At 39.7% G+C, this 21,825-nt stretch overlaps 1 protein-coding gene across 1 annotated transcript; it reads right to left on the bottom strand.

Moving 5' to 3' along the window:
* Positions 1–584: 584 nt before the first annotated feature.
* LOC309575015 (carbonic anhydrase 13-like) lies at positions 585–21,647 on the bottom strand. Its single transcript, XM_082285141.1, has 8 exons — positions 21,582–21,647; positions 14,372–14,569; positions 12,646–12,681; positions 10,546–10,664; positions 6,727–6,822; positions 5,538–5,600; positions 4,518–4,673; positions 585–2,408 (listed from the first exon to the last, which is right to left on the bottom strand). Exons 1-8 carry the CDS (start codon positions 21,610–21,612, stop codon positions 2,295–2,297), a joined length of 813 nt encoding a protein of 270 aa, XP_082141267.1. The 5' UTR covers positions 21,613–21,647; the 3' UTR covers positions 585–2,294.
* Between the last annotated feature and the right edge of the window lie 178 nt (positions 21,648–21,825).

Raw genomic sequence — 21,825 nt, 5'->3', positions numbered from 1 at the left:
TGAACATGGCATCTCCACATAAGGGGAATTACTCGGAATGATGACTTTTTCTAAAGCTTATTAGCATAACTATAAAAATAGTCAGTAGTTCAAAAATGCACTATGAGGAAAGTGCAGAATTGACTGCATGTCTTACCACTGCCAAAAACATTTTATTTGGAACATAAAGACATACCTAATACTATATTGCCCAAAGACAGACTTCAAATAATAGGTGACAATTTTTTCCAAACCTAAAGCTGCAGGTGCTAATTTTAAAAATAAAGCCTTCTCTGTAAAACTTTAAGCTCTTCAATAGAAAATACAAGACACATTCATAAAATCAATTTTTTATTTTGATAAAATCCTTATAAATATAAAAGCATTGGATCAACTCCACTGCTTACAATATGTAAAAAGTACATAACACTTCTGTTTACAATATGAAGCAGTAGCCATATTCCTTTCTCTTCTGAGGCAAACAAACTTTGTATCCTTCCTGCAATTTGTAAACATTTTTTTCACATTCTGTAGCTACTCACATAACAGGGAAACACACAAGATCCAATCCTAGGTCTAAAAAACAGCTGTGAAAACATACAACACACTCCCTCTTTTCTTTTTAGTGCTGCTAAACACTTTTTATTTATCCAATAGTCTGTTTGTGCTCTTTTCTTCAGAAAATATTCAAAAGACATTGGGAAGCCTTGCAGGATATAATAGCTATATTCTGGGGAGGGGAAAACAAAAAAGTCCATCTACCTTAAACTAAGATAAAATACCTATATTTCTATGTCTAATTTATTTTTCTAAAACAGCATAAAAAGTGAATCCTGATTGTGATTTCCCTCATGTTTGTTCATCTAAAATCAAATGACCCATTGAGGTAAAAGACAGAGCATATAAAACTTACAAAAAAAAAAAAAAGAATTCAAGGAGAGCAGTCGTGGAAGATGAATTTGTCAGAAGCACTACAGAGAATGGTGTTAGCTGCTGCCAGTAAAACCTCTAGCTGCCTCTTTCAGGTATCACTGGATTTCACTATGTACTTCTCACAGTTTGAGAGTAAATCTAATTCTATCCTAAGCTACATCCTATGGCAAGTTCATTAATAAAAATATTTGGTGTAAAAAACCCCAATTATATTCAGATAACAAAAGCTCCTAGAGAAACACAGGCTCAAGTCAACTCATATAGACAGATGGTTCAACACACTGCTATTGAGGGCTGAGCTTTTTATTAGATGTTTACTTGATTCTGATTTCTTTGGCTCACTCTGACTATTCTCTTTGGTCTTGGAATATCTTTGGTCTTGGAATATAAGTGCAACCACTGAAGTTCAACTATGACAACAGAACATCAGCCAGTACCTTGAGACATTCTATACCTGAGTAGTGCTGTCCTCCACAGCAAGATGAGAGGTAAGCAGCATGTGGTTTGCACTGCAGCGTGCAACAGTCTGGAACAACAGCTACCCCTGCCTCTTGATTTTAAGTGGCAAAAGTCTGATGTTACACAGATATACTGTAATAGTCCCTTCTTTTTTATCAAATACAACAAACTGGATTAAGGCACAAACAGCTCCCTCTATGCCCTTCCACCTTGCAGTTTCAGGTTTCAGGACAATTTCATGTTGTCACATTGTGAAATTCAGGAATACCTAATCCACCTGACATGATCTTGCAGTATACAAAATCCTTACTATTTGCTTTAAAAAAAAACCCCATCAGTACATGATTACTGCTATGAAGCAGCCAGAATAACAGGATCATATAAATATCTGTTTTACTTAAATGCTGTTAGTCATTACTGCTTTTTGTAGGAAAGTAAGCACGGTATTGCAGAAGTCAGCAATGACATTACATCATCCTTGACATATTTTTCCCTTGGGAACTGCAGTGTGAGGTTCATATAGAAGCTAAAAGTTATGTTAAAGACTAGAAGAATAATCCCAGAACGTCCTATACTGTCAATAATACCAGGGATCCTGTTCAGTAATTTGGTGGCAAAATCTGGGAAACTCCTTCACCACATTTGACCCTTATGATTAGCAATGACCTCTGTGCATGCAATGCTGATGGCTCAGTGCTGCCAAGCCAATGCACTCAAACCCAGTCAGACCTGTTAACATTGATGAACCTGTGACAACTCCAGACATACTTGTCTGTGAGAAATAACTGCATGGAAACCACTAATAAAATACCACCTATTCGTTTAAACATCTCACAAAAAAAAAATTAAAAATCACAAAGTATACTAACTAATAAAATTAATTCAGCCTTTGGTTTCAGAGGGAGGCTACTGGCTTTACTCCTTTAATTTCTTCTGACTTCTCGTCCTCTTAGAGGCTGGGGAGGCCGGAAGTTTCTCAGCAAGCAGCAGGCGACCTCGTCTTCAGCAGTGCTCAGGAGGCTGCGGAATTTGGCCAGCTGTAACCAAAAGAGACAATGTTCAGCAGAAAACCCTCATGTCCATACTCATGAAAAACTTGTAAATATTAAAGACACTTGTCACTTTTTTCAACCTGAAAGAACAGAAATGTATTTTATTAAGTCATGAGGGCAATGGCAATTTCACCATTTCTATCCTTGTAAATCAAAAAGGTTGACTACTGAGGAAATATCCCAAAGCACACGTCAACACAAAACTGTGCATAAGGATTACCTGTTTCCTTTATTCACATTTTGTCTTCCATAACTTGATTTATACTAGGGGGTGTTATAATTTTTAGTTGGATTTCACAGTTTGGAGATTCTGAAATGTTTTTTGCCAAAAAAATAAGATTATGTTTCTTACCATACAAACATTCTATGTATGTTTCCTTGTCCACAAAGTATATTCAGAATTAACCTGGAATTGCAGGTGTGGCACTAAAGAAAGCTTCTGCAACTAGCACTTACTCAAACCAGGAGAGATCCCAAATTCTTCCCTCGTGAAGACACAGGACAAGCATAACTCAGCATATGCTGATCTCATCAGAAACACCTATCAGCGTTCCATATCTAAACCTTGGGAAATCTGAGCCTGATTTCTGACCTAAGTATAGAATTTTGTTTAATATCTAATATTTCCAATAGTTACTATTTCTGTATATCACCTTACTTCCCTCCTAGGTTACCATAGGTAGCGCAGCACAGAAAGCATTCCATTACAATAGAGCATTTAATTGTATGGCACATTGCACCATAATGACATTAAGAGCAAAAAACATCAATGCTATCTTGCTTCACCCCATTCTAAAGCTAACATTTGTAATTCAGGCTCCTTGTAAGTTTCTAAAAACTTAAAAGCTATTTTTAATTCCTTTCAACCTGAAAAGTGCAACAAGAAGTCTGCAGTAAACTCTAAAGCCCTACAGAAACGCAAACTCGATGAATAAAATTAAATGGTAGAACAGTATCAGTCACAGTGCTGACTGATCAATCACAATAGCAGACATTACTGGCAACAAACACTTTGGCTGCATGCATGTTTATATTGAGAAGAATATAGCATATTTCTACTTTAATACATAATATTAGCTAAAGTCTATGAAAAATGACTAATAAAGGATCACTATACTTGACACTTTCCCACACCATGTCCTCTGAACCTGTTACATGTGGCTGTTTGTATACAGCATTTCACATTTTAGAATGTATTAATTATTGATTTGCCTAAATAGTAAGCTTTTAACCTGAACAATGGCTTGTCTTTGGAAAGTGGATACCTTAACACAAGTTTTCAATCCTACATCCGTACATATTGCAGCGAGCCTTACAAAGCCAGACTGAGGGGAGTGAAGAGATACAGAAGAGAAAAATACACTCATTAAGCAAATAAACAATTTCAGTTAAAAACAGAATTTGAGGTTTCCTAACAAGAAACCCATTCAGGGAACTGTCTTAACATTTTGAGCAAAGACTGAAGTCACCATTTCTGCTGAGTATGTGGTCTCTACTCAGAAAAATTTTACTTACATCTGAGAGGATTAGCCCGCTGGGTGTCACTGTTGCCAAGTTAAGGTACAGCATGCAGCATTAACAAGAATGTAAACAGACTCTTATGTAGCATCACAGCTTTCCTAAAACAGCCTAGCATAACCCCAGCTTTTTACAATTGTATTCACTTCTCACAATTCTAGTAAATTCATCAAGTTTTATGTATTTGGAATGCAAGAAAAAATTTACTACTTGTCTGCCAGATAAAAATGCCAAAGATGAGGTTTGAGCAGGATATGCAAATAATTAAATCAACTGGAATTCCAGAATTTCTAAGTGTCAACACAATTCTTTTTTTCTTTAAGTTTCCCGTGGGTTATTTTTGATTATTAATTTTTAGAGTATGAAGATTATTTTTAAAAATTAATAATAAATAGCCGTTACAGCAAGAAAGGCAACAAGAAGTCAGAATAAATTTGATATACAAATTTTCCCTTTTGAAAATCTTATAAGGTCTGCAATGCCAAGGCCCGCAAAAGAAAACGTAATTTTGGGTGGCATTTACAATTTCAAGTTTTACAAAAGCAATTTCTATAGCAGTCAAAAATCCAAAAATACCTGTTCAGAACAAACACTTATGGGCTCTCTCAGAACAATCCAGATGACACTCTCAAGAAGAGGTGGAACAGTGAGAGAGCCAAAGTAAGTCCAGTAGTCCAGGGACTTGGGAAGCAGACAGCTGGGATCAAAGTTTGTGAATAGTGCTTTTTTCCCCTGGAAAGAAATAAAAGAAAAAGAAATACCAGGGCAATATTATTTAAAAGCAAGAGGCCAAGGTAAATCATGCCAAAGGAGGTAGGGCTTGTTCCCCTATCAGGTGGGCTGGGAGCATCTTGGGTGATGACAGGAGGTCCTCATCAGTGCCCTTCTGATGAGGTCTTACCTCGGTGACAGCTTTGCTGTGGCTTTCCTTGATGCCGGCAGGACACCATCAAAGGTGTCATGATAGCACAGACTCCCCAAAGTTACACATGACCATGAGATGGAAGTTGTGGGGAGAGGAGAGAAGGTGTTAGACTTTCGAGGTGGTCTCTGTGGGGCTGGCAGAGTAACCCCACAGGTTACTGCCACTTGCTTCCCTCCCCACTCACTCCTCCCAGGAGCTACTACTGCTTCTCCCTGTACCTGATACCAGGCCAGAGCTGTCTGACTGAAACATCATGTTGAGAGTCTGGCTGATTTCTCTCACACAAACAAGAGGTTATTTCTCACTCTGTACCTCAGCAAAACAGGAGAGGAAGTCTTCCCCTCATCTTTTTTACAACCTTCCATAAAGTATGTTTTTCCCCTGTTACTGTCCTCATAGCAACATATTTATCAGAGACTGGGTTCTGTGAGGAATTAGCCTTTTCCTCTGATCTTTTACTGTGTAAAAATATGTTTTGTCTATTTAGTTTTCAACCTAAACAGAATGCACATGAACTGTGTCAAATCAGATATAAATTGCTAGGTATTAGGAAACATGAAGGTGCAGGGAGTAGCAGCCAGATTTCAAGAAATAAAAAACCCTATCTAAAATGAAAAACCCCAACAAAAGCAATCACAAGTATTAGTATTCTTTCAGAAGCACTTGTTCACCTTGACTCTGATGGTGTCCAAGCGGTCAGTAATCTTCTTCAGTTGAGGGTTGCATTCACCAATCTATTAACACCAAAGAACAAAGAAACGCTGGAGCTCCAGAGAAAAGCAACAAAAATTAATAAAAAGCAAATGCATAATGAAACTGCTTTACATAACTGTACTGAAGTGACTGTAAGGTCTGTTGCATTTTGTGAGTACAAGCCTGCAACTAGCTGGTCCTTAGAAGTAATACTGGTCATAAAAAAGATCCACTCCCTTGCTGATAGTATTCTGGCTACTCATAGTAATTATTTCAGCCACAAAAGAATTACAGACTTTTCACTACAGGGGAACAGAAACCATTTATTTTTCAGGTTTTAATATGTGGATATTGAAAGTTACAGACTAACAACAGAAATTTAAATTGCTTATAACACTGAAAACACTGTTTTTACATAAGAACATTCCAAACAGAACTTGTGTGCTAAGAAATCCAGTGATACTTCCCTTGAGTCATTGTAATGCAAACTGGAAAGACAGAATTACTGAACAGCCAAAGCAGTTCTCTGCAACTGCTGCATGGAATGGCTCTCTGACTGCTCCAGCACCAGTACTAGCTGTTCTCAGGAAGCTGTGTCGGCCACCAGAAACCACAGAATTGACCAAAGCCCTATCTTTTGCCATAGATTGTCTGAATTCCCCATCTGCTTCTTCAAACAGAAGTCAGTGAAGCTGTTGCATGAATTTAATCTTCGAACAGGTAGAAAAGGCAAAAAGGTTTAAAATAACTATTAGGAAATTCTCCAGTCTATGGTTTTGCATTTTTAAATTATTATTATTTTCTAGAAGAAACTACCAGCTCAGAAACAAGCCATTAAAGAAACATTTAAATCAAGTTGTCCCTTTAAAGGAACCTGCTAGTCAAGAACAAGTTACTGGGATCCAAATAGGGGCAGCTGAATTAAGTTCCACATCTAATGTTGTATGGGTGTGCAGACTAGGCAAACTGAAGAGTTTGACTGCCTTGAATAATCTATTAATCTGGTATTTGTATTCTTAAAGGAAGCACAGCTTCCTACATTGGCAGCTAAACGCTATGAAGAAACTAAGTATAAAACAAGTATCAATAATTACACCAACTATCACCATTATCTCTTTGGGCTTATAAGGCAGATTTACTACAAGGGCTAAAACATTCTCATCTTACCTTCAGAAATACAGCCATGACTGCTAATCCATCTGACTGAGAAGCTGCCTCAACAAAACTGGAATACTTCTCTGCATTCCAATGGACCACATGAAGCTGAAAATCAAGATACACAGACAGCATCAACTCTCGCTGAACTCAAGCGGTGGCAAATGAATATTACAACTTTACTGTGTTTGATACTCTACTTCACTCTTTTGTATGCAGAACCATTCAGTATTCCAAATGCAGATATTTCATGAAATCAGTAAATACATAGTTCACACAAACGGCAAGGGCATTTCCAGTGGCTGGGATTATTAAAAATTCAGCAGCAATCGGCACACCACAGTGCCTGTCAAATTGCTGTTGGGTTCCCAGATTTTGAACTGAGACGTTAAGACAAAAAAAAAAAAGCCAATGGTTATATAACTAGAGGTTTTAAATCCATTTTTACTACAGCTGATTTTAAAAAGTGATTGAAATTAATGAGGATGTCATTAGTATTTTACTCTTCTTTTTCTTTAATCAAGCTTTCAGCAACATTAATCATCTACATAAATAGCTAGAAAACAGGCAAATACACATTAAACTCGCACTGACCCTTTTTCCCTTGTTTAGCTCAAGGGAACGTCAGCATTTCATTTTTGACACTTTTCAAGTGCTATTTTCTATGACTACCAGTAGTGACGCCCTTACAAGCAGCTTGATTATCTCAGGTTTGAGCATTTGCATTTCCAACATGCATTATTCTGGAAGTGTCCTGTCATATTTACTTAAGAAGCTTAAAGACACTACCCAGCCAGGTGGGAAAAGCCTGTGATGCCTACTTCCATGCCACCTAAGTCCCTCCTGCTAAACCAGATTTCCTAATTCCTGACCACACTTCATGATGGGAGGTCCTTCCTAGGAAGTGCCAGGATGTCCCAGCCTTGAGCAATGGTCTGACTGCCAAACTGGAGAGAGCACACTCACACAGCACTTAAGTCTAAGTACTTCACAAACATAAATTACTTTCACAAATCCTCAATGGATTAGTAAATCTTATTACACACAGTTTTTAGATAAAGATGCTCAGGAGCAGGGCATGAGATTGGCTTTTCTAAAATTGGTGACCATCTTTTCAGATGTTGAACTTTAAGAACGCTGAAAAGCAACTCCATTGAATGACTTAAACTGGGATGAACCCATTAAAAAAAGGCTTCCTTTTGGAATACAGCACCTACAAGACAAGTAAAGTAAGAACAATTTAGGAAAGCTGAAACTTGTTTTAAAGGATTTCTATGTGAAGCAACATAGCTGCATGGTTGAAATAGGCATCTAAGAATACGAAGATTTTTGTTCTAAGTATCAATCCTTGCTTAACCTCTATGAGTTTCAATTTTCCATATCTCTAAAATGGAACTCTTACTTGGTCTTACTTGATACCAATGTTTGTTAAGCATTTGGGCTCTAAAGTGCTGAAACATTACTTCCAGCAAGTAAGGAATCCCACTGTAGTCAGTAATAATACACATACAGACACAATGACACACATGCTGGTTCACAGCTTTAGAAATCCTTGAAGGAAAGTTGCTATGAATATTATAAACTAAATCAGGAGAACTGTTGCTGCCTGTTCTGAGCTTCCCCTCCCCCTCCCCAAGACACTTGCCTCTGCCATGTGATCTGAACTCCTTTGTTCCAAGCGCGGACAAAACCAAATGTAACTCAGACTCTTTAGCAGTGTCTGACTGGCCGGTCACCCCGGGTCCGCCCAAAGTTCTCCCCTTTCCCCTTCTCCGAATAAAAGAAAGGACCAAGGGGGGCCCGCCCTCTTTTGGCTTTGCAACTCTTTCTTCGAACATCTGTGTGCTTCTGTTTCTTTTTGAAAGCTTCTAATTGCGGGAAATTAGGCAACCTGGGAGCTATATTTCTCCCTCTTTGCTTCTGCTGGTGGTATTAGATTTGCAGCTACCATGCCCGAGGCTTTCTAAGGCATTGAACTACGAGCCTAGCTGGTGAAAAGCTGTAAGTATACCTCCTCAGAGAACATAGTCCACTAAACCTTCCTCAAGTGCATTAATATCCTGGAGCTCATAGTGTCTGCACCTCTCACTATTATAAGTTCACAGAACCTACATTGAACAACTTTTAAACAATTACATTTTTACATACACAAAAAGGAAACAGATACTCTCAGTCAGAAATTACTTTTATTGTGGATTTGAAAAAAAAAAAACCCCACCAAAAACAACCCAACAAAGAACAAAAAGGAAAATTCCCCCAGCTACTAAAAGCCCACTGTCTCATAGCTTTGCCAAAAATCCCCAACAAGGTAACCCTCCCAAAAACAAAACCCCCAAACAAACAGAGCGTGAAACACTTTTGGGTACAGACCCGTTCTCAGTGGCTTGAGACTTCTCTTTAAGGAATATATCCCGTCTTACCACCGCTCTGTCACTGCAGCTTGTGAAGAGACCTTGACCAGATCGTATGTTGTCACAAAGAATGGAGCCATGGATCCCTTCTGCTTCCCGGTGGGCTTAGGGGCCAAACCTTGCAGTCTTCTTTACCTGTGCATTAATTCTTTCTTCAATTCAGTTAATGCTTTTTCTTGAAATCTTGCACATCTTCCTTAAAAGGTGAGCACTGAAACCATCTTCATGTCTCCTTCTCAGGTATTTTCTTTTTTGTGAACAATATTCAGAAGCCTTGGTTTTAATTCTGAGTTTCTTATCCCAAAGCCAAAGTGACATCTAGAGAGCTTCTTGTGGAGGGTTACCCAACCAACAGGTAACAGAAAGGCTTTTAGACTGGCTAGAAATTCAGAGATATTTTCTCCTTCCATTTGGTTTCTTAGATGGGAAATATACATATTTTCTCAGCTAGAAATTTGGGTTTGGTACTTAATGGTTTTAAAGCACCTTTATTAATTCTTTATATTCCATCTCACCTGGTTCCTGTGGAAAACATAAGCCTTTAAACACTGCAAATGTCACTTTTCCCCATTAGTGTTAGAAAACTGATCTTTTTTTTCCTGACCAGTATCTCTTATAGCATTTCCAGTAAAATCTGATCACATCACAGTGCACACATTACATCTTTTTCTTCTGTAGTATTATGCCTTTTATTTGTCCACTTATTTTTACACTTTTTACTTCTTTTTAACCCCAGAAAATTCTGTCACTGTCTGAATCATCTGTTTTTAAAGATCTCAACCTCATCAAAATATTCCATGTTACTTCCATTTGTAAAGAGGAATCTTGTACTGAGTACTTTTTCCTGCAGATTACTCAAATGTACCAAAGGAGACAGAGCAGGAGTGAATGCTCCATGCCAGAGCAAATGGTGTACTTCTCCCTGTGGCACACCACCTCCACTGAAACATGGTACCCCACAGACAGCAGGCATCTCACAGATACTAAAGAGTGGTTCTCAAAGTTATAACCACCACATTGCTAAGTGCACCACAAAATGCATCATTCCTAAGTCTTGCATAAACTTTATACTACACAGGCCCCAAATCCAGTAATTCTGTGGTTTGTCACTGAAGAGGACTTTGAAAATGTTCTCCAAGGAAGAAACAATGAAAGACAAAGTTTAAAATAACTCTTGAACATTAAATCTTGCTCTTATCAAGCTCTTGTCTTCTGTACTCCTTTTCTAATCCTCTCCAAAGCTTTCAAAGAGGTTCTCCTTTGAGAAAGGACCAAACATGCAACACTTCAGGAAGACTGCTTGTCTTTTTGATAAAATGAGGGGAAGATGAAAAGCGGGAAGAGGAGGGGCAACATTCTTTTTGCAATGGAAAACTAGTCACAAGCTTAGAGGTACAGATGACTCCATGTAAAGCCTTACCTCTGCTGCATACTTCATCCCGTCCACCGTGTGCTCAGAGCCGGCTTCGTCATTGGATCCCCAGTGGAAGTGAATCTGGCGCAGCCTGTAGGTCCCGCTGAGTGGCCCCCCAGTCAGCACTGGAAACCCAAGCAGAGGAAAAGGCTTCACCGAGAGAACGGGAGTCTCTACACACATCCTCTAACCTCACATCAGACTTCAGTCTTCGGACAGTCCTCTGCTCCTGCTCATAAGCTGTCTCAGAAGGCTTCCCATTTCTTGGAAGTACTATAGAAACCCTCACCTGTCAAGGATATGACTATGAAAATTGCATTTATGAGCAGATTAGTGGGTTATGGCCCACTAAAGGATATGCTGTTCTTGTCAAGGTTGTCTTGCAACGGGTTGGATATTTCTCAGAAAATGGGGAAATACTTTTATTTTGCAATATTCAAGAGTTTCCTCTCTTGATTATATTCAAAAGAATCACTAAAAAATTAAGCTCAAAATACAGGTTTTATGAATAATGAGCAGGATCATAAAAATGTAATGTCAGCAGAATTTCTTTTCCTCTTTGAAATCTGGAGGAAAATAGGTGGACCTTAACAAATTTTCAGGGCTCTTTCCTCCATTTGCAACTGGATCCAGTTATATCAGATTGAAGTCTGAGGAAAAGCAGCTTATACTAACATAAATAAAATTAAGCCAATGCTACCTATGCAACGTACAACTGCAATATTACTGAAAATTAGCCAGGGCTGGAAGGCATGTCCTATGAGGAGCAGCTAAGTACTTTGGGTTTATCTAGTTTGGAAAAAAAAAGGAGGCTGAGGGGTGTCCTCACTGCTCTATACAACTTCTGAGGAGAGGAAGCAGAGAGGGAGCTGCTGATCTCTTCTCCCAAGTATCCAGTGACAGGACTCGTGTCAAACTCAAAGCTCAAAGCTGTGCCAGGGAAGATTTAAAGTGGATGCTTGGAAGCATTTCTTTACCATGATGGTGGTCAAACACTGGAGCCAGTTTCCTAGAGAGGCTATCAAAGCCCCAGGCTTATCAGAGTTTAAGAGGCATTTGGACAATGCCCTTAACAACATGCTTTAACTTTTGGTTAGCCCTGAATTGCTCAGGCAGTTGGACAAGATGATCGTTGCAGGTCCCTTCCAACTGAAAGAGTCTATTCTATTCTAGTCTGTTCTGTTCTATTTCTATTCTGTTCTAATTCTATTCAAATTAACATGCATATGGGTGGGCTTTTCATTATTTTGCTTTTGCAAGTGCTTGTAATTTTCTTGTCAGACTTAGAATCAAAATATCTCTTCACAGAGACTTGAATGTGAATTACACTCAGAAAGATTCCTTATTCATGGCAAAACCAATCACTCCACTCTCCCAGCTCCATATGTCCTCTGAGCATTTGGGAATCAGTCTGGAATAGTTTACTGGCTCATTATAGAAATTTCAAGGGAAAATGATGGGAGATTTAACCAGATGTTTTTTAAATTAAGAGCAGTAGGAAGGACAATAGCAATTTTTTCTCTCTATTAGGTTTAGTCCAAAACCTAAACTTTCTTAGGAACAAAATACACCAAATAAAGATGAAAGAAGAATTTTTAAGTTGCTATTTGCTTGCTAACACAAGTAGGTTGGATAATGAAAAGGAACTGGGACTGTTTATTCTGTGGGGAAAAATATTTATTTTCCTTAAAGCTTCAACTCAAAACCATACATTTACACAGCCTATAAACTTAGCCAACAGAGGAGATGGGGCAGTGGCACTTTTAAATTCGTTGTTTTAAGGACTGTAAACTTGGAGACAAATGATCCTAGAAACATGTAATGATCACTGTTCTAACTGGCTGAGGAAAAACTATTATGTAGAAATGCACCAGCACGAAATACTTCTGCTGAAAAGTGTGGAAAATGGCCTGTTGGTATATTTGTGCCACAGCACACAGTGATGGTAAAACCCTTTCATTCCAGCAGTACTTAAGGAAGAGGGTAGTGAGAAGTTTTTAAGGCAAATATCAGTATCTCAAATTTTGAAAAATGCTGGAAGAAGATCAATAGAACAGTTTCAAAGAATGGTGCTAATGTGGTACCAAAGAGCATAAACAGACTTACACAAACAGTTACAGACTTGACAGCCCAGTTCCAATGCTGACCAAAGTGAAGAAATAGTTCATGTGGAAGTCAGTTAATAATGCATTAGAAGATGCTAATGTATTTAGTACCAATTAATTTGATTTTTTTTTCATGAAACCAACACATGGCAGGAGTTCTTACTTCACAGGGGTGCCCCAAAAGCCCTAGAAAATTCAGTATTTTTTGAGCAAAGACCTGAAAGAAAACAAAAACATTACTGATAAAGCTTGTCAGTGACAAATATTAGGGAAAATACTGAATTACTCAGTTTATGGTTGTAGACTGAACAATCTGGTCCACACATAGAAGACATGGAGTCTACTGAAGGAGACTGGGGATTCCATCTTTTAATTATCTGATCAGTGTCTGTCAGTGCTTTGCCATGATATGAACTAAATCCTTGGAGATGCGGCCTGAGGAAAGCAGTAAGAGGAGGATCACATTACCATAGCTTCGGTACCAGGGGAAGCCTAGAGAAACACTGTGTGTCAGGCCCTGTCACTTCATGGATGGAGTTAAGAGAGTGGAAGAGGTTCTTGGTGTATTCACATTCATCACCTTTTTTTTTTTTAAACTGTGAGGGTAATTAACAGTTAGAACAACTTACCAAAGGCTGTGGTAGGTTCATCATCGCTGGAAAATTTGAAATCAAGACTGTATATTTTTCTAAGAGATGTGCTTTAGTTCACCAGCGTCTACTAGGCTCGAAGCAGAGATTAATTCTGGGAAGTTCCGTGGCATCTGACACAAGGTCAGACTGATCATTGATGGTCAGCTGGTGGCTTTCAGGCAACATCCAATGTTGACAGAAAATTTGAAACTAAGACTGTTCAGGAAACAAAAACATGATGGTGTGTCCATCTATGTCTCTATGAGCTAATAAGTCCTCAAGACTAATGGACGGGGTCATCAAAAATTGGTCCCTCTCTGGCTTTGACCCTTGTGAAAGCATCATATGGTCTTGGATCCTCAGCTAAGCCTCACACAGCCACAAAATGATTTTTCTTGAAGATTCTGCACTCCTACAGCTTCAAGGGGAGGCATGCTGGCTTGCCCAAAATCCAAGAGAAGGTTTTAAAGAGGAAGGCACTAATATCACAAAGACTATGATAAACCAGAGAACTTCTAAATAAGAATTATTGTTTACAAAAAGGGAAGCTACATACTCCTGGAAAAGACTGGGGCAATAATACTTTTCAAAGAAGAAAAGGGATTAATTGGGATCTATTTCATTTGTTCTGTATTGGCTCTTACTTGACACAAGAAGTAAGAGTATAGGTTGTAAAAAGGGAAAAAACATATAACCAAACCTGCAGCTAAATTCAGATAAGAGATTTGAGCGATTCAGTTGGAATGAACCTGTAATGAGACAAAGGATTCATCTGCAGTGAGAGAGAGCAGCATTTGAAAAATTGTACACAACACTGTTCCAACAGGGGCATGGCACTATCCAGCTGGATCAAACCACTCCTATGAGTAGGGAATCCCAGCACTTTCTGAGAAACACAACCTTGAACTTGTGTCCAAGTAGGTTCCGACACTGTATCGTGCAGAAAGACAGGGGAAAAAGGAATCTCCCATCCAGAGGAGCAAAGCCTTACTGTTTATAAGGAGTTCATACCCAGTAGTGAGATGTGCCCAGGTGGTAGGCACTCTATTTAGGAGCCGGTCGAGGAAGCCACAGTGCAACAGTAAAGGAACAAACCTGATTTGTTGACGGTGTCATCAAACTCCACACTGGTGGAGTGCCCGTTGTTAAGGATGATTTTAGCAGAAGCTGGATCATAACTGGGATTTAGAGGACGGAGGGAGGGATCATACTTGGTTTCCTCAGTTTTGATGTCGATGGGTGACTGACGGTCTCCATTAGCAACAGGAAAAACCTCCTTCCAGTGGGCAGGCCCTGCAATGCATTGGAAGAGAAATCTAAATTGCTGACAGCACCCTCATTCTTATGAAAGAAAACTCTGCTTGAATTGTCCTCATCTGCATCTCTTAAATTCAAAAATGATGCATCAGGAAAACACAGATCAAAATATTCAGCTACTTTTGCTGCATCATATTGCAACAGCAGCTCTCAGGACCCGTTCCTGTACCTTGCATGTACCTTTAAACAAAGCCACATGCAGTATGTAGATACTTAATTATTCCCAGTTTAAACTCAGCTATGCACAAGACAAATACAACAAATGCTCATTTAATCAGGCATCCTGTATCCAACAGGCACTATGTCCCAATAAATTTTTGACATGCCTTTTTTGCCTAATATCACGTCTCATTATGCCTTTAAGGATTACCTCTCTTCTGTGCAAATCCCTGCATTAAGGATTTTTTTATGCCTTAGTCATTTGCTGCAAAAGACCTGAGAACACATCTTCTACTGATCACTCTGAATGAGATGGGGAGATGTCAAAAAAGGTGATTGGTGACATCAAGAAATGCTGAGTGGTTTCTGGAGCCTGATGGCAGTGCCTGGAACCTAAGCACTGCTGCACCTCCGATCATGTCCTCCCAGCCCACCAACTGTGCCCACCAGCTATCACAACAAAGAGAGACTGTCACCCTCTAATCATGAAGTCTCCTTACACACAGGCACACTTACACACACTAGTGTAGCACTGACAAATCAAAGAGCAGGAACACCCAGGACAGCGGAGCCTGCGTGAGGTTTGTATTTCTACTGCCTTCAGCAGATAAGAGTAGACCTTCCAGACACAGCTGCAGCCCCATTCACCAGACTTAGGTAGAAATTATAGGGCTATGGAAGCTGTTAATCAATACTAGTCATCTCAACCTTTCTCTCTCTAAGCAGACTAAGCCAAATGTCCGCTGAAAAGCTAATAAATCAATAATATGGACATGAGAAAATGGCAAATGACATCCTAAAATAGTAAGAAAAGCTTCATTGATAAGATGTGTGAGTAATCTGTTGTTACCTACTAAACATCAGAGCATTCCCAATGATTCACAATAAGAATATATGTGCTATTGCTTAATGTGCCATATTTGGATAAGAGGGTAAAGAAAAATATGAGTAAGTTGCCTGGGGAATATATTCTACAAAGTAAAGACAGAAAATAAGGTTTAGGACAGAAAGGAAGAGAAAGCAAGGGGAAAGAAGAAAGGAAGGAGAGAAAGGTGAAAGTCTGCAGGGCAAATGATCTTTCAGTATTAAGGAGAGCACAGCACTTGTTTTTTGTCCAGGTTTATAATTGGTAAGAAGCATAAAAAATCAATTTAGAGAGACTGGATATAAGAAAAACTTAATATGAGCATCAGAACCTGGTCTTGTAAAATCTGCATCGCTGGAAATCCTCATAACTAGCTCCTTATACTGAAGACAACTGACCTCAGTGTAAAATTTGGGTTTGGGTTTTTCTGGATGGCTTAGCACTTAAATAAACATGATGACAAAAAAAGATAAAAACCTATGATGCAGTGGTTAATAACCAAACACCAAAAGCTGTTAGATATTTTTCTTTCCTCAACTTCAATAGAAGTGAACATAGCTCAGAAACTCACGGGTGCTAAAAGCACCCAGGCACCCCGGCAGTAAATCAGGGATGGAAGCGCCCACAGAGCCGTGGGGCCACAGCTTGCACAGCACCTGGGCAGAGAATGATTCTCCTCTGAGCAGCACTGGAAAATTGAAGCGGGAAAAACTTGTAAAGAACAGCCTAAGACTTAAGCCTCAGAACAAATGCCTTCAGTCTTGATCTGGTAAAAAGTACTTTTGTTAATTACTTCACTAAATAAACTCAATAAAGAAATAGATTCTAATGCAGAAGATAAAAATTTTACTGGTTTGAAACATAAAACTGTTTAAACTTAATTCTTCTCACTTCACAAATGGTCATCAAAGCTATTCAATATTCTAATACAATACAGTTTAGAATATAATTTTAATTGTGTTTAGATCCTAATACCCTGTAGTTAGGGATGCAATGCAAAATTTTATTTGTAAGAAACACCACTCCATCATTTATACCTTACTACTGTGATTTGGAATGCTTAGAAAAAGCTTATTGCTACTTAATTTTAGTATCTCTAATATTCTTTAACTGAGAAAAGGCAAAAATCTATTTATGTGCTTAACTACTTGGTCCAATTGCTCTGTCTCAGAAATAACTATAGTTATTTGAATTAAGTAATATGGATGACTTGCGCTCAGAAATAATACAAAGGTCCCAAAAAGAGGACCCAAGGCTGTGATTCTGTCACTAGCTAATATTTAACAATAATATTCAGTTCTAAAAAGACATTATTGCTGATTTTGCACTTGTTCTTGGCTCAGATGATCAAAACACTGTTTTGCTATGGGGATTGAACACCTACCAGAAAAACAAACTAGCAGACACCTGACTTTTCAAAATATACAGGAAAATATCAAGAAACTTCAGCTCATTTCATGACCCTACCCCAACACAAACTTTGTGTATGACATGTAAAAAAGTCATTACTGTTGAAAGAGATGCTCAAATGCATGTCATACAATCAGATTTAAGCCAGTGGGATCTCCAGGGTGAAAATTTCTTCTGAATTCAGATCTGAGTTAGATGCCTCCATATTAAAATACTGCACACTTCAGTTTTATAAATATGCACTTTAAGACATACCCAGGGAATATAACTCATTGATTCACCTCCCTTCATTTTTTTCATTACTGAATGAAAGTGATTAATACACCAATTTTTGACGTTATGAAATCCTCTCCTGTTGTTGGGAAAATGTTCTGTTGCTAGAGGCAATCTTCTAGTAGCTCTTAACAATCAAAGCCATTGTGACTGAGATTTATGACAAAAACCTGAACCATCTGCTCTGAAGATTTCATGCCTTTATTTTGGACACAGCATTACCAAAGGCAATGAATTGTCTGACACTTTTAGGTCAGACTATCACTGCATATACCACTCACCAGCATGCACACATCCAGTTCATGAAACAGATCTCACAATGAAGGCAGTTAAGAATTTGGCAGGAAATAGAACTCACTACAGCACCTCACAGTGTTGCATTTTTATCCAGCTGAAGCTAAAGATTACGAATTTCATCAACAGGATAATTTGACACTAGTGAAGACAGTGCCCAGTGAAGACACTACAGGATACAGCTGAGTTCCAGTGAGCCTCTATACATGCATGAATGGAGCATGTACAGGTGAAAAGGGGTTTGGGTTTTTTTTTTGACAGCCTGTTATTATATATAGAAAATTCATTATTTTAGTACAGTCTGACTTTGACAGGATCACATCCTCATTTATTTCTAAAGAGAATCCATTGCCCAGTTTATCAAACACAGAGTACTTTAAATTTATAAAGTTATGTTTGCAGGTAATTTGGTTGCATATTAGGTTACAGTAAGATTAGCTCAAATAAAAGCAATTAAAAATTCATAATGGGTAAAATTAAGCAACTTTTTAAAATGCAGATATTGAAATGATGTAATTATTCTCAGAAAGAAAAAGTGCATAAGAAATTATGGCTGGACTGAAGTATCTTAAAAGTCTTTTGCAATCTAAAAGATTCTATGATTCTATAAATTAATATCCCTTTTATTTATAAAATGCCCCAGCATTACAGTAGTAACTAGATCAAGAGAAAATTTTTACAGTAAGAGAAAATTCATGTAAATAATTCCCATATATTTCATTAAACAAATAGAAAACTGAAGACAATTGATTTCCCACTGTGGTCCCTTCCAACCTTATTCATTCTATGATTTGCCTTTTAACAGAAGTGATTCCCCTGTAAACCAAAAACAACTGAAGGGGCGAGAACATTGCCCTCCTGACAGGGACCTTGAGCAGCAGTGAAAAGCATGCATGATGCCACACTGAAGCCAGTTTTCAAGATTTCAGTATTATGCCTCTACAGATAAGGAACATCAAAACTGTGAGGTAAGAAAAGCAGCAAGAAAGCAAAGGCCAAGGTTTTCATAGAAAATAAAGTTAAATTATATGAAAATAAATATTACTATATAAAGTTAAATATTAATAAATATTATTATATATTATTATATTAATAAATATAATGTAGAATAAATATTATTATGTTAATAAATATTATTATATGAATAAAGTTAAATAATATGAAAATAAATATTTTCATAGAAATAAAGTAATGCCTCCATGCATTTCAGAAACACATGCATCAAAGTAACCGAGAACTTCTGCATTAGGTTTGTGTGATAAGATACTGGTAGCAGGGAGGCTGCAGGTGTGGCTTCTGTGAGAAGCTGCTGAAGCTCCCCCCATGTCCAATAGGGGCCAATGTCAGCAGGCTCCAGGACCCACTGCTGGACAAGGCTGGGCCCATCAGGAACAGTGGCAGCACCTCTGGGATAACAGATTTAAGAAGGGGGAAAAAATTACTGTGCAACAGCAGCCGAAAGAGAGGAGTGAGAATATGTGAGAGAAGCAGCTCGCAGACACCAAGAGGAGGGGGAGGACATGCTCCAAGAGCCAGAGCAGAGATTCCCTGCACCATGGTGAAGACCAGAGTGAAGCAGTTGTGCCCTGCAGCCCATGGAGGTCCCCTGTAAAGCAGAGATCCAGCTGCAGCCCATGGACGGTGACAACTGGAGAAGGTGGATGTTTCTTGAAGCTGTGACCTCATGAACAGCCTACACTGGAGCAGGCTCCTGGCAGGACCCCATGGGAAGCCCAAGCTGGAGCAAGTTTGCTGGCAGGACTTGGGGCCCCATGGGGAATCCATGCTGGAGCAATTTGTGAAGAACTGCAGCCTGTGGGAAGGACTCACATTGGAGAACTTCATGGAGGCCTGTCTCCCATGGGAGGGACCCCATGCTGGAGCAGGGGCAGAGTGTGAGGAGTCCTCCCACCGAGGAGAAGGGAGAGGCAGAAACAACATGTGGTGAACAGACTGCAGCTGCTGTAGGAGAGCACATGGAGAAAAGTCAGGAGTGAAATTTGGCCTGGGATAAAGGGAGGGTTGGAGGGAAGGTGTTTTAAATATTTTACTTTATTTTCTCATTACCCTACTCTGATTTGATAAGCAACAAATAAGACTAATTTCCCCAAGCTGAGTCTGTTTTGCCTGCGAAAGTAACTCATGCATGATCTCTCCCTATCCTTATCTTGACCCATGAGACTTTCAGTCTGTTTTCTCTCCTGTTCAGCCAGGGTCAGTCCCTAAAACTTTTAATACTGTATATAACAGCGAGCCCATGCCCTTAAACATACATGTCTGCATATATGGAATATCTATGTTTTAATATTTGACAGTTTATGCACATAATGATTTCTGTTGTGACTGTTGCAAGTAACAAATGCAGACCTCAGAGTGAACACAGATGTCTTTTCAACTCTTCAGGCAGTCAACCACAGTATATAACTGCACCAGATTTAATTTCACTTTATTTCTGTCTCAGTTGTAAAAGATAATCTTAGTTTCAGGAAAACTATTTTCAGGCCCATGAAGAACAACAAAATTTTTCAAGAATCAGAGCAATTTCCTCCATCTGCTACTCACTCAAACAATAAAAACAGGCTAAATCAGTAAAATAATTGCATTAAAAGAGAAAAAGCTGAGAAATAAAACTGGTGCTAGGGAAAAGCACTGAAGTGCTCAAAATTCGTGCCTCCCTCCTTTAGTCTCCTGTGAAAGGGATGGACTGATGAGGAACTATCCACCCCACAGCTGCTGTGGAGCTCCAAGAAAGGAGTGAAAGGCAAACTCCACCTCAAATACGTTACCAAGCAGGCAGTAAACAGAGTTTTATAGGAGAGACAGGGCCTCAAGACAGGTCCAGGGCCACTCCAACAGAAATTCTGGTGGCCTCTCCTCTCTAGAAGTTGAGAACAGTAAACATGAAGAGATAGGATAAGGGAGGGAAAGTGGGCTTCTTATCTGGACAGTGCAGGTGAAACTCAAAGCATGGCAACCTATGGAGAAAAAAGTTTGAAAAACAAGACCCATTTACGTCTTCAGGGGAGGGGTAGGGTAGACTGCACAACAGCAGATAGCACACCCAATCATTGCAACATCCCTGTGATCCACCACCACCCAGTTTTTCAGGAAAAGTACATCCATCCAGAAAAGATGGAACAAGAGGGCCAGGAAGGAAAGGTAGTATTTGCGCAAACAGTATTCCAAAGTCTAAGTAATATTATATACAAAGCATGTTCTTATAGGCAATAGTATATGCAAATATATAGCTGTCTCCCTTTACGGTCACGGTGTTACATTTCTCTGTGTACAGACAATATAAGTTATTCCATGTGTTTTATCAGAGTTGAGCCTACAATTTACAAAAACACTTTCATTTCTACTTGCATGACTTGTGAGACCGTCTGCACACTGGAGTAGCGTTTGCATGACTTAAAATGCAAAACAGAGCAAAGCCTTTAAGCCTGCTGATGAGCCCATCCTGGGACTTCAAAGACTGACAAGATGAAGGAAACCACGGAACAACTAAAATCCAAAAGCATCTCCTCTTAGGTGCATAGTTACACATTTAAATAACCCCGTCAAGTAACTAGGATTTCCCACGTAACAGAAGCAGAACACAGCAGGAATCAGAAAAGCACTGCTGGTACAGCAGTTCCGATCAGTGTGGCTGTCTACTCGATCCGTGCACGCAACTGTTCAGCTAAACGAGCGAACGAAATTCCAACCGCAAATGCGACAGACCCGACCCGGAGCCAAGCCCGGCCCGGCTCTGCAGGCGATGCTGCACGCACGGACACCTCTCTCAGCCGCCTGCCTTGCAGAAGGCCGAGACAAAAATCTGCTCGCTCTCACGCTGCAAAGCGTTTCAGCTCATCCAGCTCTCCCGAGGGCAAGGGAGCTGCCGAGGCCAGCCGCGGGGGGTGCTCCCGGCGGGACCCCGCTGGCCGCCCCGACGGCCCCGCGGGAAGCGCCGCAGCGGCCCCAGCCGCGCCCGCCGTTCCCTACCGTTGTGCTCGTCGTATCCCCAGTGCAGCATGGCTCTGGTCTCCTGCCGGGACGGGACGGGATGGGATGGGACAGGACAGGCTGGGGCGGGAGAGGCGGCTGCGCCCGATTTGAAGGGGACGGGCGGCGACGCCCTGATCCTCGGGCGCTGATAAGGGCACCTGCAGCGCTCCGGCCTCCCGAGCCGTCCGTGCCTGTTCTCGCCCCAAACCCTTCGCCGCCCAGCTTCTCCCCAGCCCACCCC

This window comes from Coloeus monedula (assembly GCF_965178545.1).
Source record: "Coloeus monedula genome assembly, chromosome: 1".
Lineage (NCBI taxonomy): Eukaryota > Metazoa > Chordata > Aves > Passeriformes > Corvidae > Coloeus > Coloeus monedula.
This window is presented reverse-complemented; position numbering and strand designations above follow the sequence as displayed.

Bases quoted from the DNA above. Each gene is read 5' to 3' on its own strand.
- LOC309575015 (XM_082285141.1), bottom strand. From the start codon at position 21,612: ATGCTGCACTGGGGATACGACGAGCACAACG. The intron at 6,823-10,545 runs GTAAGGCTTTAC...CTTGATTTTCAG, and splicing joins GGATGAAGTATGCAGCAGAG to CTTCATGTGGTCCATTGGAA. The intron at 4,674-5,537 runs GTGAACAAGTGC...ATTTCTTTCCAG, and splicing joins TGGACACCATCAGAGTCAAG to GGGAAAAAAGCACTATTCAC.